General features: G+C 36.8%; 1 protein-coding gene across 2 annotated transcripts in view; it reads right to left on the reverse strand.

Moving 5' to 3' along the window:
• The window catches only part of Ccser1 (coiled-coil serine rich protein 1), a 1,171,018-nt gene that overhangs the window by 355,352 nt on the left and 794,789 nt on the right, over positions 1-20,877 (reverse strand). For both annotated transcript variants that reach the window (XM_057763688.1, XM_057763695.1), the window contains one exon: positions 13,752-13,796. In XM_057763688.1, coding sequence (XP_057619671.1) covers positions 13,752-13,796 — 45 coding nt within the window. The remainder of the gene's footprint in view (positions 1-13,751; positions 13,797-20,877) is intronic.

A 20,877-nucleotide genomic window follows, 5' to 3' on the forward strand; every position in this document is an offset into this window, starting at 1 on the left:
CAGAATAAAAAGAGGGTGCGAGGTTCTCTTTGACTCTTGGCATCCTCTCAGTCCCCTCTTCCTGTGTCTTCAGAGATGAATGAAGGAATGTCAGAGAGCATCAAGCCATAGGATGCTCTCCAATGGGAAGAGACAGTCAGCGATGGTACTCCTTAGAGGACTCAGACACTAATTACCAGTGGCAACAAGGAATCACAAAAGAGGACATGGGATGTACTCACTCATATTTGGTTTCTAGCCATGAATAGGGGACGTTGAGCCTATTATGCGTGGTCCTAGAGAAGCTAATCAAGAAGGTGAACCCAAAGAAAAACATTTAGGCGATGAAAGGAGACAGAGACAAAGACCCACATTGGACCACCGGACTGAAATCTCAAGGTCCAAATCAAGAGCAGGAGACAGAGCACAAGCAAGGAACTCAGGACCGCAAGGGGTGCACCCACACACTGAGACAATGGGGATGTTCTATTAGGAGCTCACCAAGGCCAGCTGGCCTGGGTCTGAAAAAGCATGGGATAAAACCGGACTTGCTGAACATAATGGACAATGGGGACTACTGAGAACTCAAGAACAATGGCAATGAGTTTTTTATCCTACTGCATGTACTGGCTTTGTGGGAGCCTAGGTAGTTTGGATGCTCACCTTACTAGACCTGGATGGAGGTGGGTGGTCCTTGGACTTCCCACAGTGCAGGGAACCCGGATTACTCTTAGGGATGATGAGGGAGGGGGACTTGATGGGGGAGGGGGAGGGAAATGGGAGGTGGTGGCAGGGAGAAGGCAGAAATCTTTAATAAATAAATAAATAAATAATAATAAACCAATTGAAGATCCCCTCTGGACACCCTCAACACCAATCTCGGGTGTTGGAAATAAATTTATATAGCTAACCATTCTGCCTATATTTCTAGTCAAATTGCCCCTGCTAGGAACACCTGAAAATCTAATGTGTTCAGGAAGGTAAGGAGTTAAGGCCTGAGTTAAAGAATTAAGAAAGGAGACAGATTCTTAGAGTCAGCTTAAAACATTAAAACATTCAATCCTCAAACTGTTTGTCACTGCTTAGTTAAAAATAAACCAACACAAGTTAGCTTATTGTTGACCCAAAGCAAAAGGTAAACCGACATCAAGTAACTTGGGGAGATACTTCCTCTCTCAAGTCCACATCCTGGGATTAGTGCCTTAACTGACTGCAAAGTTAAAACCTCATGTAATAGAACAAAGGGCACTGTTTCCTTCATGGGTGGCCAAAGAAGGCAGAGAGCTAGATTACAGTTCCTTGACCAAGGCTCACTCCTTCCTGGCAGATCATGGCTTTCATGGCCAGTCAATGAATGTTATAGCCAGCAAGTTCTCTGGTCTTCCATTCTCACTTCTGTTCTGTAACAGACAATCTGATTTCAAATGTTTGGGTATCTGTCTGAGAAGTCATGTCAGGGCAGCATTGGAAAGCTCAGACCTCAGCACTGAAGGACCCAGGTAATTCTCTGGTTTTCTGGTAGCAGTTTCTTTGGTAATGTCTATGAATATGGCTATTCTCTGAGAAACTGACATAATAAGAGGCAAGAAACACTCACTTTCAAGTGTTGAGCCAAAGATTGGCTTCACTTCTTCTGCATTCAGTGCCCTAAAAACTCCCATTAGTCCCCACCTCTTATAGTATCACAAAGCCTAATAATGCCAGACTGAGAACTTAGCTTCAAATGCATGGTCATTCTTAGGACATTTAAAGTCTAGTTATTCTGTAACATGATATATTTGGGGAATTACCAGCCCTTACTGTTGACAATGATTAAGATTCAAAGAGGTTATAAGCATGGGCGTTAATTCACTCTAAATGATTCCCTTATGAGAAGGAATTTATACACACAAAGAGGTTGTTCATACTCTAAACAAACACCATGTGAGATAACAGCAAGAAAGCAGCCAAGATGAGAGACCACAACAGAACCTATGCCCTCGGACACTTTGCTGTTGGCCTTAAACGGATATGTTTCCACTGTTAAAAATCACCTAAGAGTGGCATTTTGTCATGGCAGCCACAACAGACATAATACACAATTGCCTTGTTCTTTGGCTATTAGTTTGAATAGTTGTTGACTTGTAAGTCTCTAATATGCATTTTTAATGCCTTTAACATAGCATCTTCATAGTTTTAGTGACACAGTGTTTCTTAGAAAGTAAAGAATCATACATACACTTCACAGCTACTGATTGATTTTAATTAAAAAAAATAGGCAATGGTTGACATAGTGATCACAAAGAAGATTAAGCATGTGCTTCTCTGATAAAGTTAGTGACAAAATCAGTCACAGGTGTTCATTTTCCATCAGGCTGACTGAGAAAAGAGACTAGAGAAGCATCAACATTATTTGAGGATAGGCTACAAAGAAAGAGGCAACTATGAAAGCTGAGAAAGGGCTAAAGGAACTGAAGGACCTGTTTTCCAGCAAAGACAAGGGAGAGGATCAAAGTTCTCTAGAGGAGTAGAACAGTTTGTTTGTGTCCAAAGGAATTAAATATATTATTTACAAAGCCAAAATTTAAAACAGTTTATTAATTGTTTCTCTCAGTGTCTGTGCTACTGGGGTTATATTTAGGAACTGGTCTCCTGTGCCAACCACATAGCTTTTGATGACTTCTTTGGAATTTGCTATCTTAAAAGCAATTTAGGGTATAAAATCCTCTTAGAATTATGTTGCCATTCCAGTGGTTTAAACAAGTCCAGGTGGATAACAAAATATCCTAACAGCAATATGTCACACTACCCCGGAGAAGCACAAAAGGAAAAAAAAAAAACATGATAAAAATCAGACCACCAGTGGTGGAACAATATCCTGTGTGCCTCTCACAGGCCAAGCACCACTTGATGACCTTATCTATCACATCATTTTAACTTCTCAATATTTTTTCAACAGAACAAATAAATATAATTTTGTGAAGCAGAGTGGTTAACTAGAATTGTCAGCTACTTAGAGTCAAAAATAGGAACAACATTAGGCGTGCCTTAAATGGTCTTTCTAGAGAGGTTTTACTGACTAGGGACAATTCATGCTGATTTGGGGGGACACCATCCCATGGGTTTAGGTAATGAATTGAGAAAAACAAAGAAGTTGTAACAGAACCTCCATTCATTTTTCTGTGTTACATTATCTACACTATTTTATGATATAAGCAAATAGCATCCCCCACTGTGCCTTTTCTGAGACCATGGACTAATGAAAGATTTAACTTTTTATTTAGGCTTTTGTTCATAGCAATGAGGAAAGTACATAGTACATGAAGAAAGATTTTTTTCAATTAAATGCTGAAGGAGGATGGAAGAGCAAGGTAAAAGATAGAATATAGAAATATAGGAAGGGATAACAAACTACGTAGAAATCTACTACAGTAGAAGATTCCTAGAATATGTAGCTATATAAAAGATTTTTGAACAGAGTCACCATAAAATAGGGAAGACAATGTGCAAAGAAAGTATCTTATGTCACCAAACAAAACCTCCGGTGCCAGGAAGGATTTACATCTTGTTGAGTTGTTAGCCAAAAGAATTCACTGGAAACATCTAAATATCTCAGGTTATTGCCTATGGCATTGGTTGCTTTCTACAACTTGATAGTAATATCCACGGTCTTATTGCAGAAAATAATACATTGTCCTTCTCAGAGAAGTCAAGCTGGTACCCACCTAGAGACTTTACCCCTGCTAATTAGCATTCATGAGCTGGAGGGTACTCTGTATAAAACCAGAGGGAAAGGGTAATCATCAATATCACCCAGCTACAAACCTGCCTGCAAGAAATATTGTAACAAGTCTTTCTCCATCCCACCAGTCAGTTCGCAAATGACACAGACACTTCTTTACTAATTTTGACAGATAGGATTAGAGCTTAGACTTGTTCTCAACTAGCTCTTATATCTTAAGCATTGTTTTTAAATCTATGTTCTATCATGTGGCATTTTACCTTCCTTTCATTCCATTTCTCTGATTTGTTTTGTGTCTCCTGGCAATTCCTCTGCATGACTAGATGTATCTCCAGTTCCTCTCTTTGCCCAGAAGCCCCATATATTCTACCTACCTAGCTACTGGCCATTTAGCTTTTTATTAAACTAATTACAGTGATACATCTTTACATAGTGTAATCAAATATATCACAACAATATTTTGGACCAAAAGTGGCAAAATTGTGGTAGAATAAGTCAGTTTTTATTAGAAGTAAGGTATACTCAATGATATGGAACCTATATTTAGCACTGCTAAAGAAGTAAAACTATAACTATATAGGTCTGGAAGGAAGCATATCGCTATTCTTATTCTAAGAGAATATAGCAATGTAATGACTACTAATGACATATCGCTGTACTTATAGATCAGTGACTCAATCAACCCTTATCATAAAATCCTTTTCTTGAATGAGATGAAAATTAACACATAAATCCACAACTAGACAATGTGCATTGAATAAATGACTTTGGAGAACTAGCCCTATATGTCATGTCTTCATTAAACTCCTCCCCTTGAAGCTTAAAAATTTATGCAGAAGGAGGAAATGAAAACAGTATAAGAGCTAGAGAGAGTGGATGACTCTAAGGAAACAGCATCTTCTAGACACTGATTCACAGAAAAACTCATGGAAGAGTGAGGCAGCATGCACAAAATCTACACCGACTAATGTAACACAAAGTTCCATCACTGAAAATGAAAGGGTACACACAATCCCACCCCTAACCAAGAAACTATTTGCAGACAAACAGAAAATCAATCAACCATGCTCCTTGGAAGGCACCAATTTAAATAAAATATTGATTCATAAAAATAATGACCTCTAGTTTTTTTTTTTATCAACTTTCAGTTCTTTTGGAGAAAAATAAGGGTATCTTACATTTTACCAAATACTAATCAAATCCATATCAAAAATCAAGTAAATCTTACTGCCAGTCTAAGCATGATGAACCACTAAAGGAAATTTTACATTTTTTTGTTGTTATTGTTTACTTTTTTGCTTGTTCTTAAAGAAAAATATGGGCTCTAGAGATAACTCAGCAGTTAAAACTACCTAGTGCTCTCCCAGAAGACTCAGGCTCAGGTCAAGATGGAGTAGCAGGAAATAATTCTTGATATTCAAAGTTATTTTATTCCTGTCATCCACATGGTAGAAAAAGAGAAACAAATTCCATAGGCTTTACTCAAACATGTACCATAGTAACACAGTTCCATACATATGTGCACACATACTTCCTAAATGAATAAGTACAATTTAAAAAACACAAAGTTGAGTAAGAATTGAAAATTTACTATATTTTGAACATTTAATAATAAGGGAAAAAATTAAATGTAAGCAAATTCACATTACTGAAGACAAAAGACCTGGCACACATTATTGAGTAATATTACTACCCCCTAAAATCTCATTGTTTTGTTTGTTTCAATTGCTTAGTTCTTTAAATAAATAAACCATTTTTTCTTTTTTCTATCATGTTAATAAAACAAACTATATTTAACATATAAAGATAAATGCTAATTTTAAGGTTTCTCTTGCAGTAGATTTTCTGTTTAACACATAGAGCAATTAAATAAGATGTATATAAGTAATCACAAAATGATACAAAAATGTTGTCTTAAGAGAAAACAAAAAATTATATCCAAGACTCAGAGGTCATTCAGAAAAAGAGAGAGGAACGTGCATAAGACTCAGAAGTTGTGGCCTTCTGGACACAACAGTGTAGTTTTTCATTAGAACACACAGTGGGTGGGGCAACAAGCACAAGACCAGTGTAAGAACAACCCAACCAAATCCTAGGGTGGAGAGGGGAGTTGGACATACAACTCAAGTCTAGTCATGAAGTTATTCATAACTGCTTCCTGCAGGGAAGAGGAGACTTGGATTTCCCTGGCAAGTCGACCACCTTCCAGTGAAAGGGCATATCTCCAGAAATATTTGGGAAGAAGAAATTTGTCTTGATGTGGGGAAGAAAACCTTGAAGGAAAAAAAATGGTGGATACAGAAGTGAAGGTGAATCATGGAACAGTTGGAGAAGGGGTGGATATCATCAAAGCATTTTATATGAAATTCTCAGGGAACTAAGAAAGGTTTAATTTTTTAGATAGGAAAAATACATATAATATTAGATCCTTAAGACCTTGTCACATTGACAGTTTTCCTGACAATTGTTTCTAAGAGCAGTACATCTTTCTTCATTTTTTTTTCGAAATCAGAGTTTTCTTGTATAGGGTTAGGTATGTGCATTCTTCTACTTGTCAACATCCAGTTATGCCAGCACCATTTGTTGGAGATGCTTTCTTTTTAACATTGTACGGTTTTGCAAATAGATCCATATCTATCATCATGCACAAAACTCAAGTCTAAGTAGATCAAAGACATCAACATAAATCACTGAACCTGATAGAAGAGAAAGTGAGATGTAGCTTTGAATGCATTGGCATAGGAGACCACTTCCTAAATATAGCACCAGAATCACAGATACTGAGAGCAACAAATAATAAATGGGATGTCCTAAACCTGAGATGCTTCTCTAAGGCAAAAGGCATTATAAATAAGACAACATGGCAGCCTACAAAATGAGAAAAGATCTTCACCAAACCACATCTGACAGAGGGCTAATCTCAAAGTTATACAATGTACTCAAGAAACTTGGACTTCCCACAGGGCAGGGAACCCTGACTGCTCTTTGGGCTGCTGAGGGAGGGGGAGTTGGTTGGGGGAGGGGGAAGGAAATGGGAGGCAGTGGCGGGGAGGAGGCAGAAATCTTTAATAAATAAATAAATAAATAAAAGAAACTAGACATCAAAATATTAAACAATCCAATTTTTAAAATGGGTTACATACAGATCTAAACAGAGAATTCTCAACAGAAGAATCTCAAATGGCCAAAAGATATTTAAGAAATTGCTCAACATTCTTAGTCATCAGGGGAATGCAAATCAAAATGACACTGAGATACCGTCTTACACCTGTCAGAATGGATAAGATCAAAAACACTGATGATAGCTTACCCTGGAGAGGCTGTGGAGTAAGGGGAAACACTTCTTCACTGCTGATGGCAGTGCAAATTTGTACAGCCACTTTGGAAATCAATATGATGTTTTCTCAGAAAACTTGGAATCAATGTACCCTTAAGACCCAGCAATACCACTCTTGGGCATATACCCAAAGGGCGTTCAACCATACTACAAGGACATTTGCTCAACTATATTCATAGCCACATCATTCATAATAGCTGAAATCAGAAAATAATTTAAATCCCCTTAACCAAAGAATTGATAACAATAATGAAGAAAAATGTAGCACATTTGAACAATGGAATATTATTCAGTGGTAAAAAATTGACAACATAAAATTTGCAGGCAAATTGATGGAACTAGAAAAAAATCATCCTGAGTGAGGTAACTGGGACACAGAAAGACAAGCACAGTATGTATTAATTCTTAAGTGGATTTCACCTATAAAGCAAAGGATAATCAGGCTATAATCTACAGTCCCAGAGAAGCTAGGCAATAAAGAGGACCCTAAGCAAAACACATATAGATCACCCTAGGAAGGGGAAATATATAAGATCTCCTGGTTAAACTGCTGGTGGTGGCAGTAGGCAAGGGGGTTGGGTTAAGGGTTGGGGGGGGATGAAAACATGTGGGAACAAGATGGTCTCGTTGGGGGAGGAACAAAGAAGGGTAGCAATGAAAGAGATATCTTGATAGAGTGAACCATTCTGGGGTTAGGGAGAAACTTGGTGCTAGGGAAACATCCAGAAATCCACAAGGATGACCCCATTCAAGATTCCTAGCAAAAATGGAGAGAGGGCCTTAATTGGTCTTGCCGAGTAATCAGTGATCAGTCATCACAGAACCAGCAACTAATAACTGATTGAAGTAGATGCAGAGATCCACAGCCAAGCACCAGATCAAGTTCCAGGAGTCCAGTGAAACAGAGCGAGGAGGGATTATATGAACAAGGGAGTGGAAAGATCGTGACGGGGAAAACTACAGTGATGGCTGATCCAAGGTAGTGGGAGCTCATGGACACATGGGGAGCCAGCATGAGACCGAACTAGGCCATCTGAATGTCAGTGACAGTTGTGTGCCTTGGTCTATTTGTGGGGACCCCTGACAGTGGGACCAGGATCTATCCCTGGTGCACGAACTGACTATTTGGAGCCCATTATCTATGTTGGGATATCTTGTTCAGCCTTGATGCGGGGTGGGAGGGACTTGGGCCTGCCTTAACTTGATATGCCAGGCTTTGTTGACTCTCCATGGGAGGCCTTAAACTTCAGGAGAAGTGTAAGGGGTGGGGGAAGGGGGGCAGTGTGAGCAGGGGAGGAGGGGGAACAGTAGTTGATAAGTAAAATGGAATAATTTAAATTTAAAATAATTTAAAAAGTGACCTATTAAAAACAATTTTCTCAGTGGCATGACACTAGGAAAACATGCTAACAAATTAATTGCTTAATAATTAACATTTAAACATAAATGAAAAAATCTATGTGATTTTTCCCCATGCAACGTGAAGTCATATAGACAAATTATTTCAGCATTCAGAATGGAATTTATTTTATTTTCTGAATTTCCTCCTTTTGGATCCCAGGCCAGACTGGTTTTAAATTTCAAATAGAAATGTGTTATTTTTCAAGGTTTACATAATGCAAAGCTATGATAGTCTAATGCCAAAGACATTCAAAATATAATAAAATTATTACCCTAATGAGGATATTACTGATTAAATAATACCCAACATAAGCAGAAAATCAACAAAAACATCAAATTTACAAAACATAATGCTGTTTAAAATGGCAGTGAAATACAATATCCCTCCAAAATATCCCTGATAATAGATGATACTTAAATTTGTGTGATTTTCTACTAAAACAGTTACAAGTGAAAATAAGTTCTTTGAAAGAAGTACTAATTTATCTCTATTTTTATTCTGTGAAGCCTCACTGAGACTTTTATGAACTATAGAATCTACTGAATGAAGGAATCCAGTTCATAGTCATGAAAAAGTAGCTGTTTCATGACGACATCTCGTACAGTATTCTCAAAACCATTTAGTGATAGAAAGATCAAGCTTTCCTGGCCAATGTCATCATAGAACCTTTATCCAGCAACTGATGGAAACAGATGCAGAGAGCCACAGCAGAGCATTGGGCTAAGCTCCCAAAGTCCAGTTAAAAAGTGGGAGAATGTGAGCAAAGACGTCAAGACCTTGAGGGGAACACCCACTGAAACAGCTTACCTGAGCTAATGGGAGCTCACCAACTCCGGACTGACGGTGAAGGAACCAGCATAGGACGGAACTAGGTCCTCTGAATGTGAGTGACAGTTGTATGGCTGAGACAGATTGGCAGTGAAACCAGGATTTATCCCTGCTGCTTGTACTGGCTTTTTGGAATCTATTCTCTTTGGAGAGATACCTTCCTCGCCTAGATATAGTGGTAAGGTCCTTGGTCCAGTCTCAAAGCAATGTGCTAGATTTTGCTGACTCCTCATGGTAAACCTTACCCTCTCTGAGGAGTGGATGGGTTGTAGGAATGTGGGATGAGGGGAGGAGGGTGGAGGGAGCAGGAGGAGGGGAGGGAGGGGGAACTAGGATTGGTATGTAAAATGAGAAAATATAGTTTTTTTTTGAAAATAAAATAAATTTTAAAAAAGAAAGAAAGATCACCTTTTCTGAGTACATGCAGGATACATGCAACAACATGCAAATATACTGATAGACTGGTTATAATGCACCTATTATTATTGTTAGTGCATATCTTACAACATGCACGCACCCAGGGTACTAGTCATGTCCAGATCCTCCATAAGCATCATTGGTTTTTAGTGTGTAATTAGTACAAGAAGTGGTATGAGTGGGAGTTCCTGAAATGAAGGCGTTTCAACAAAAACCAATTGACTGATTAAAACTTCAATGTCTGGGGAGAGAATCGGATGTTGGCGGTCCAAATCCTAATTATAGTTAACTTGAGCTGTCTTCAACCCACTAAAGAGCCCTTCTTTTCTCCCATACCTGAGGATATTGACCTAAGTTTCTGGAGACAAATAAAAAGTCTTAGAATGTATTTACTTAAAGAAAAAAAAAAGAAAAAGAAATAAAATCCTAGTTATTAACCAAGCAAAAGAGTAAGATAGCATTTGAGGACTATAGGTGAGATTTCTGTGCTGCGTGGTACCCATCCACTTAGTCTTTCTACCAATTTATTTAAAAACATCTTGATTTATTACTTCATTCTGTTACTATAAAAGCTTCAGGAAACTGAATCCATGTTGGAACATGGAAATAGGGCAACCCTAAATCTCTGTTTCTGGGCCATGGGCATTCATTTTTGGCTCCAGAAGAAAATATCTTTTATCCCCTGTGATGTAAGAAATGGTTTCTGCATGAACGATAGTATCCAAATCTGGCATTCCTGCCTGCCTATCAGCTTTGTAACAGCATTCACCGGTTACCTAAATAGCACATTGCTGCCTGCTTCAATTTCCTGTGCATGTTCAATCTGTTGCCATTACCACAAGAAGTAAATAGAACATTTTCAGTGACATTTCTTAAACCTTCTTATAAATATTTGGCAATAGGTTCTTAGTATTACATCCATCAACACCTATTGGGAATGTCTTTCATTTGAACTAAGTCAAAGTAAGTCATCCTTAGCAGTATCATTGTCGTTAAATCTTAATCAGTCATGATAGGCTCACAGCGAATGAATTCTAAAAGACTATTTGGATGGCTTTGAAAATACATATATTAAAATTTAACTGTTCAGAGGCACACTGCTCTTCGTTGTAATGTGTACACATAGCAGAATAGTCAGCAGGAATCAGGGAGAGTCTTTTCACCTCTCCTGATCTAGAGAAATCACACTTTTATTTCTGTTTGCAGATGGGCAACCTGTGAGACCTGATAAAATGACTTCCACCACATACTTTCCCTAATTATCTTCAGTCTTCCAGACGTGAGTTATCATAAGACAGATCAGTTTTCTAAGTCATGTGTATAGCTAACATAAGTGATTAGATTAAATTAAGTACTTCAAATTATCCAGTGAAACCTCAACTGGAAATAAAGTAGTTGTTTTGAACTTTAATTGCCCATATTTGTTTTCCATGTGCAGACTAAATAATGGATAAAGTGGAGAAGACATTACTGAGCTAGCCTTAATTTAATGATCAAATCTTTTCCTTCAGTTATTAGAGATGCCAATTTAAGGACACTCTTTCATAAATATATGCATAAGCAAAATATGTATATAGTATGTACACTATATACACATCATTAGATCTTCTCATAAATCATAAGATACTTTTAATAAAATATATTTTAATTTAAAGAATACCACTGGACTATTTCTTACATAGAATCGTCTTTATAATAAAAACAGTATTGAATTCAATGAGAAAATTAGAAGAAACAAATTTTAATGAGAACTCTTGGGTGAGGATCAAATACTATGTTGTAAAAGTGGTAATAATTTTAAAAGGTAATATTTCTGGATGAAATGCATTGTGTTTACCAAGGCTCAGTACTATTACCCTATGGATGAAGGAAATTCATGTTTCCTTCTCCACATTGTATGTCCCTGAGGGCATCGAGGAAGGGTGGATGAACCGCTGCAGTGCTGTTTAGTGTGGAGTGTGACTTAGGAGGCAATCAGTGTGCTTTGTGGATCATTACATTTAGCACTTACGAAAAAAGACAGGTGCTGCACCCTGAGGTCTTCCTCAGGAGCCATCTACCCACTCTATTATCCTGGAAGAGAAGTCAAGAACCTCAAGGACCTGCTAAGCCATTTTGACAGTTCACTTGTGTTCAGTTTTAAGTGTCTGATTGTTGCTTTTTCGTTAGTTTCACAGATAAAGAGAGTCTTTGATATTATCACTGATTTTAAGCTTTATTTTAAATTCATTTATTGATTAATTGTATATTGTTACTTAACGTATAAAAGCCAGAATGATTATCCTTCCTTTATTTTTTTTAAATTATTCATTTTCTGTGTATGGGTTTTAATCTGTATGATATCTGGGCCTCACATGCATGAAGTGCCTGTGAAGAAAAGAAGAAGGAAACAGATCTACTGGGATAAAAAGGATTGTGAGCTGCTGTGTGGATGATAGCAACTGAATTTTCATCTTCTAGAAAGCAGTAAGTGGTATTAACTACTTAACTGCCTCTCCAGTCCCTATGTCTTCTTTTATTAACTAGAATGTTTTTAATGGTTGAGCACTATTAAATTGCCAGAAAGATTTACCTGATTTATGGTATGAATTTGATTATGGTTTAATGAACTGTAAAGTACTCTTGTTTTTCTCCTTTAGAACACAAAATTAATAAAAAGAAATGAGAGGCCATCATGCTTATGAATCAATTTATTATTAATTTATTTTTCATAAAATTAAATTTGAATATGGTTTCCCTTGCCCAAATTTCCCTGGATCCCTTCTGCTTCTCTACACATTGAAGTTCAAGTTTTCTGTCCCTGTCTACCTCAAAAAAGGAAAATCAAAGAAAACAACAACAACAAAAAAAGATGACAAAACAAAACAAACTGAAATAAAATGACCCTCCAAAATATATGAATTATTGTTTGTGTTGGCCTACTGTTGGGTGCTTGCCCAGGAGTATGGTTGATATATTCAGTGATACTCAGCAGACAAAGCTGTTTTCCCTATCCCAACAGTGATCAACTACAAATAGTTTGTAGTTCAGTGATCTGGGATTTCAGCCTCTATTTGTAGTGAAAATTTTGCCTTGCTTGAGTCGAGTCTCTGCAGATCTGTGTATGCTGCCTCACTTTTCTCTATGTTTGTATGTACATCAGTCCTATTTTGTCTGGCATCTTGCTCTCTTACATCATAATAAACACCTAAAGAACTTATCTATATTTCTTTATCTCCAGTTATTTTTCTGATGTGAGCCACCAAGAGAAAAAAATTTCTGGATGGAAAGCAGAAGACAAAGAGAAGGGGGCTCTAAATTACTAATATCAAGAGAACCAAAATGCCAGATACTGAAAACACCCAAGTATAAGTTAGAACAGTGAGATAAGGAGCCAATGTCACTCATTAAGGACGAAATCCATTTGTAGAAAAGAAGTCACAAGTGACAGGAGGAGGAAGACTTATTTTTTTATTTATAGGAGAAAACCAACCTCCACTTTTTGCCAATAATTTGATATATAAATGTCACAGATAATAGCAATAAATCTCTTCAAAGACAGCATTCCTAATATAATGTCATGTCACTACTGTTGTGAGTTCTCATGGTTGATAAGGCATTTGAGGAGACAGTATCTCTAGAAGAAGACCTAAGGACTCTAATGTGACCAGAACAACTGTATACCCTCTATGAATACTTCCTGGCCAATATTATAAATTCTGTGAATTCCTAATAGACATTGTAAAACTTGAATTGCAAATTTTGCCTAAAAGGTTTGCCTGAGCCCTCTGAGCGTTTGCTGCAGAAATTCAGTTTAACAGATACATTTCTTACCCCAGATGAACAGTATTTTCTTCCACTCCAGAGGAGTAAGCACAAATACTATCTGTACTTAAATATGTGCAAAACCCACTTTTCTAAGAATGTATGGAAACATATGAGCAATATAACTACATACATGGATATAGATAGAGAGTTTACCCATATATTCACAAATATACATGTGTATATTCACAATACCAATGTCCTTAGTCACCATCACTGCTCCACCAGACCCATGCTCTCCTCTTCCCTTTATGCTTTCTTACCTCTCTCCCGCCTTGTAATGCCTCCAGTCGTTTCAAGCTTAAACCCTGAAAGAAAAAGTATATATAATACATAATTATACACAGAGAATTAACTAATAATCATAAAAACACTATAGTAAGTAAAATTAGTCAGGATTTAATGTTGATAAAGAAGTTCCCCTCCCTACTGTTATAACTGATTTCTACAGTAGAACAAGAAAATGCAAGTCCTTAATACACACTATTCCAGAAATTCTTTATGCCAGTTTCTTTGGGGTACTGGCCTTAAGATGCGGCTTCTTGTCTGCAGACATGCTCTCTTAAAGGGAGAGAGTGAAGTTGTATACACTATCACTTTTGGGTTGTAAAGACCCAATAAGGTTGAATGAAGCTGTGTATGCTAGGTTCCCAGCTATTGGAGGAACAAATTCCCACAGCACACTATGCTTAAAACAAAGAATGGATAATCTATATTTTAGCAAGCTAATTGCAAAATGTGCTTGTGATTCAAGATGGAAAATAGGGTTACTGATTGCTCATATCTCTATCTGTTTTCTATTTGTCTATCTATCTACCATCAATCTCTCTATCCATCCATCCACCCCCACCATTATTATTTGTATATATGTTCATTGAATCAATGGAACTTAGTAAGAGAATATAGTAGAAGTCTGATTTAATATCAAAACCAAATGATCTGAAATTACCCTAATAGTGGTTGTTTCTCTTGGAGAATGAAGTGAAAATCACACCAATGCTATAGCACTCTTTTTTCACATTTTTCTCATCCATCCCGACTCTTTTCTTTCTTTCTCCTTTTCCTCTTTACTTTACAGTATGTATTTATTAAATGGTTCTCTGATTCATGCATTGTATTAGATATTGAGAAATACAAAAGGAAGTATATATATGTATATATAGTCCCAAAGATCAATGATTTGACCAAATATTTTTGAATGCCATCTTCCAGAATGAAGAAAGAAGACATAGAAAGGACTCTCTCCTAAAAATTAATGACATATTCTTAAAATTCAGACTTCTTTTCCTTTTCACCATTTTCATATAAATACACCCAAATATACATACACGTATATAATGTTCTTTATCAACAGGAATGTTTTAAATGTTCATCACAAGGCAATGATAAATTCCTGAAGTGATATATATATATATACCAATTCTGAATTTATCATTATACTTTGTCCTCACATATGAAAACACTCAGACTGTATCCAATAAAAAGATACAGATGTTATTTATCATTAAAAATATACTGACAGAGGCTGGAGAGATAATTCAGCAACTAGTAGCATTGACTGCTTTTGCAGACGACCTGAGTTCAAACACTAGCGCCTATATAATGGCTCACAACTCTCCATATCTCCAGTTCCAGAGATTGAGATGTCCTCTTGTGGTCTCTATTTTTTCTCTTACTAGCTGTAGAAGCTCATTGTTTCCAAAGTCCTTTCCTCCAAATGCTATTGAATGCCTTCCTGAAGACGATGTAACAGACATAGAAGTCTTTTCTAAATAGTTTATACTTTTCTACAGTTTCCTCAAAGTAAATATCCGATCTATTGTGCTCCTGTTAGATCTAAATCTACACTGGGCCTCTGCTAGGATTTTCTCTGTTCTGCCCTTACTCCTTTGTAAGATAATGAAGGAGAAGATCTTGCTGCTGTGGCACAACAAATTAAAACCCCTGCATTTTGCGTAGTCCAGCTTATCCTTCTTCTTGTGTACAGAAATTATGAATGAATGTTCCATGGGAATGACTTCATGTCCCCATATCTCTTTGAAGAGTCTGAGTAGCATGTGGGAATGAATGATGGCAGAGACAGATGACAGAAGACAGCACTGCTTGGAGGAATGCACAGGATAAGGCAACGGGGAAAGCCCAAAACCCACTATATAGACACCATAATGGAAGACAGTGGAACTAGGTCTGCTTAGGATAGGATAACTGGAGAACTACCATAATTAGGCTGTCCATGCATGCTTAAGCATTGCTGGAGCATAAATGAAATGATAACTGTGGTGCACTGACACACATTCAGCCAAAATACACGTATGTGCATACTTTTTAAATAAATTAGAAACTAACAAAAATGGAAACATAGATACAAATTTATATTAACAAACTTGAAACATATATTTTTTTAATTTCTCTAGCTAACTTAAAAGAGTAGAAAAGCATGAACAAAATTAAGAAGTTCTATTTAAGTCAGAGTATTTCTCTATTTCTGATGAGACTATGAAGGCTGCATTATCTTCAATATATCCAATAAAAAGATGAATTTGGGAAAGCAATATGTTTTACTTAAATATTCTAGCTATATTTTTCATAATTTAAGAAAAAAACCTTTAACTCTTTATGGCTTTATTAATTAATAAGCATGTTATAATAGTTTAAATATTTCATATTTACAAAGAGATTAAACTATTGGGTTATTCCTTTGGGTATCAGCATTTATAGTTAGAAGATTATGTAGTGATGTTTTTAACAAATCATTTCCTCATATCTAAAATTCCTTCATTGAATTATTCTAGTAAAGCTGTGGAAGAAAACATCACTTAAGCCCTTCTGCTTCACAGAGTACACATGTTTCTGTTGACTTTTCAAAAGATTCTGGAATCCACTGACAGAGCGTGTGTAACTGACTTTTCTAATGCCTTCTCAACAGAGATGTGACTCCATTCACACAGAACAGTGTGAAAAGTTTAGATTCCAAGGAAATTTCCAGAAAAAAAAATGTAGAGCCAAACAGCATTTCTCAAACATGGAAGATATGGATAAAAACACTCTGAAGTGGATTCATTTGTACATTTAGTGAACTGAAGCAGTATGCAGGGGCATGTTTGAATTCGGGATGATGAGATTTTAATCCCTAGTTGGCAAATTCTCTGTCTGTCCTCCAATATATTTAAGAATCTCTCTCAACATAATCTTTGAAGTTTAAGTTGTTGAACATTGTAACTCGTACATCTGCTCCTCTTAAAAGTGAAATGAGACGTGAACTCTGTGCACAGCAGAAGCTAGAGCTACCTTCTATTTCTCTCCATCTTCCAACTCATCTTCTGTTCTCCCATCTCATGATCATTATTGCATGTGTGTTTAAACACAAGACCAGTTTGAGTAAAACACATATGTTTTCCTTGCATTTGGAGAATGCAAATTATATAGGAAGCATTCATGAACAGACAAGGAGACAGGTCATATTAATTACATGAATTTAAATTACTTTGACACAGTTTTTTTCTCATAAGACACTTTAATAACTATCTTTTGAGCGATTTTTTAAACATAATTTTTGTAATATAATATGTCTTTTACTTTTCTTCAAACAATCTTTCTGTTCTTTATCCTTCTGAATACCCTTTTCAGGGTTTAATTTAACTGCTTTTTTGTCTCAACTGCCACTAACACCCTATTTTGTCAAATAGTTTCCCCCACACCTTGGTTCCTCATTTTGCATACTTTCTGTGGTGATATCTGTAAGTTTATTGGCCTTATTTCCTATATTATCTAAACTTTGGTAGTGTACAAACAGATTTATTTTATATTTTTATATATAATTGATATTACCATGAGCTCTTTCCCTTCCTCCAACAGTTCACTAATTTTTTAAATTATTATTTTATTACTTTAAAAAAAATTCAAATTCTCACTCCCTCCTCTCCTCCCACACCCTACACATATCCTTCCCCATTACTCCTCCCTCCAATCCTAAGAGAAGACAAGGCACCCTGGCCTGTGGCAAGTCCAGGATTGAGCAAGGTATACATCCAAAGAGAACAGGATCCCAAAGAGCCAGTTCATGCAGTAGAGACAAATTCCAGTGCCACTGCCAGTGGCTCATCAGTCTGCCCCAACTGTCAACCACATTCGACCTGTTTAATCCCATGCTGGTTTACTCCCAGTCCATTTGGAGTTAGTGTGCTCCCATTAGCTCAGGCAAACTGTCTCAGTGAGTAAACCCCTCATGGTTTTGACCTCCTTGCTGATATTCTCACTCCTTCCACTTGTCAATTGGACCTTGGGAGCTCAGTCCAGTGCTCCAATGTGGTTCTCTCCCTTGTTTCCATCTGTTGTTGGAAAAAAGTTCTATGGTGATATTTAAGATAAACATCAGTCTGACTATAGGGCAAGTCCAATTCAGACACCCTCTCCTCTATTGCTTAGGGTCTTAGCTGGGGTCATTCTTGTGGATTCCTGGGGATTTTTCTAGAGCCAGGTTTCTTGCTAACCCCATAATGGCTCCCTCAATCAAGATATCTCTTTCCTTGCTCTCATATCTGTACTTTCTCCATCCTTACTATCCCATTCCCTCAGTTCTCCTCAACCCTCTCCTTCTACCTTTCCTTCTACCCCCTGCCCCCACGCTCCCAATTTTGTCAGGTGATCTTGTCTGTTTCTGGATCCCAGGTGGGTATCTCTATATTTTTCTTTGGGTTCACTTTATTACTTAGCTTCTCTAGAATAATGAAATATAGGCTCAGTGTCCTTTGTTTATGCCTAATATGCATTTATGAGTGAGTACATGCCATTATTTCATTAAATGCTGAAAAAGCATTTGACAAAATTCAAAACCCCTTCATAATAAAGGTCTTAAAGAAATTAGGGATATAAGGATCATATCTAAATATAATAAAAGCAATATGCAGCAAGCCAACACCTAACATCAAATTAAATGGTGAGAAATTCAGAGCGATTCCATTAAAATCAGGAATAAGACAAGGCTGTCCACTCTCTATATATCTCTTCAACATAGTTCTTGAAGCTTTAGCAATAGCAATAAGACAACATAAGGAGATCAAGGGGATTCGAATTGGAAAGGAATATGTCAAACTTTCATTATTTGCAGATGATATGATAGTATATATAAGTGACCCCAAAAACTCTACCATAGAACTCCAAAGCTAATAAATACCTTCAGAGATGTGGCAGGATACAAGATCAATTCTAAAAACTCAGTAACCCTCCTATACACAAGAGATAAAGAAGCTGAGAGGGAAATCAGAGAAATATCATCTTTTCAATAGCCACAAATAACATAAAATACCAAGGAAGTGAAAGACCTATTTGACAAGAATTTCAAGTCTTTGAAGAAAGAAATTGAAGAAGACACGAGAAAATGAAAAGATCTCCTATGCTCTTGTATAGGAAGGATCAACAGAATAAAAATGGCAATCCTACCAAAGGCAATCGATAGGCAATGCTATCCCCATCAAAATCCCAACACACTTCTTCACAGACCTTAAAAGAACAATAATCAACTTCATATGGACAAAGAACCCAGGATAGCCCAAACAATCCTATTTAATAAAGGAACTTTCGGAGGCATTAACATCCCTGACATTAAGCTCTATTACAGAGCTACAGTAATCAAAAGAACTTGGTATTGGCATAAAAACAGAAATGTTGACCAATGGGATCATATTGATGACCTTCCCAAATTTTAAAAATAATTACTTGATTATTTTGCTGTTTCTCTTTTCCAGCTCTCTTTCTATGGACTGAATTTTACAACTGGTTATAAATCTCACTTATCCATTTCCTTTTCCCCAGTAATTCATGTTGTTTGACAAATACTGTGAATTTTATAATTGCTATATTTTGCTATATTATCTCTCCATAGAGCTAGAATTACCTCTTTTAAGAATTTTAAGTTCTCATGGTCCAGACTAATTCCTCTGTGGAATGATGAAAGTAAAGGAAAGAGCCTAATTAGCTTTCAGTGTTAATTTCTGTTATTCCTAAAACTCAGCCCTGCACTCTCCACTTGATATTCAGGAGGTCATAGATGTTACAGGGCCCTAGCTGAGTGGAACTCTGGGCATCAAGAGTGCTGGTAACACCAGCACTCATAATACTCTAGCAACCAGTTTCCTTGCAGTTGTCCTGTTCTGGTGATAATGTTAGATCATATATCTGGAGAATCTCAGTCAAAGACTCTGCTGCCAACACCAGTCATTCACATCACCTTCAGTTAGCTTAGAAGTGACATTTAAGGCTGGGCGGTGGTGGCGCACGCCTTTAATCCCAGCACTTGGGAGGCAGAGGCAGGCGGATCTCTGTGAGTTCGAGACCAGCCTGGTCTACAAGAGCTAGTTCCAGGACAGGCTCCAAAACCACAGAGAAACCCTGTCTCGAAAAACCAAAAAAAAAAAAAAAAAAAAAAAAAAGTGACATTTAAGACGAGTGGTGATTTCATGTCTAGGATATCCAATCTCCTTCCTTGCCATCTACCTACCACACAAGAGAAAACTTTACATTCCTTCTGAGTTTTGTTATTTCCACTGAAGCACAATGAATTCATTCAGACGAAAATTAATATATTTTCACTCTATTCTCTAAGACAGTTGGGCTTTCAGAAAAACAAATAAAAACATCATTAGTCAAATTATTGATGGGTATATATTCAAATTTGTGTGCATAGTACCTTAAAACTAATATAAACAGAGATATTTAATTGATTTGAAATATACTTCAATATTCTTCAAGAATATAGACATAATATCTATCTAGTGTGTCTAAAGTAAATTATACTTTAAAATCCTCTAGGGAATGTGACAAGGGAAACATATGCATTTTCTCACTAGAGAGTATAAACTCTTTGCATTGATCAAAATTAATCATCCAAGACCAAACCAAAATGTTATAAATTGTAGGTAGAGAGAAGAATTACCCTGAAGCAAATGTTCTGCAGTATGCTAAATTAAGGTGGTTTAGCAAAGCATAAGTAGAAAAAGCTATTAACTAGAAAAAAATAGGACTTCTTACCCATATCCCCCTGTACTCAGATGTTTGTGTCTGCACTCCTGCAACCATGTGGGTATGAGGTCGATTGAGTGGGTGGGTGGGATAGGTGGGTAGGTGTGTGATGTCAGCTGCATCAGAAAACCGGGTCTGTGAGACACCATCCCCTTCTCTATGATCAGAATCCTCTTGCACTTGCTATCACGATAATGTAGATTTCATCAGCTCTGCCAAACCCCAACATACTATCCAGAATCTGTGATTTGTTAGGGTATTTTTTTGATATAGAAATATACAGCATGGGTGTGTGGAATACACATTTTATTCCTGGTAGTGAAGATATTTCTGTATGACAATTTTTTTAGACCTAAAAAGTTATGATTTAAC

Source organism: Chionomys nivalis, chromosome 1, assembly GCF_950005125.1.
Source record: "Chionomys nivalis chromosome 1, mChiNiv1.1, whole genome shotgun sequence".
Lineage (NCBI taxonomy): Eukaryota > Metazoa > Chordata > Mammalia > Rodentia > Cricetidae > Chionomys > Chionomys nivalis.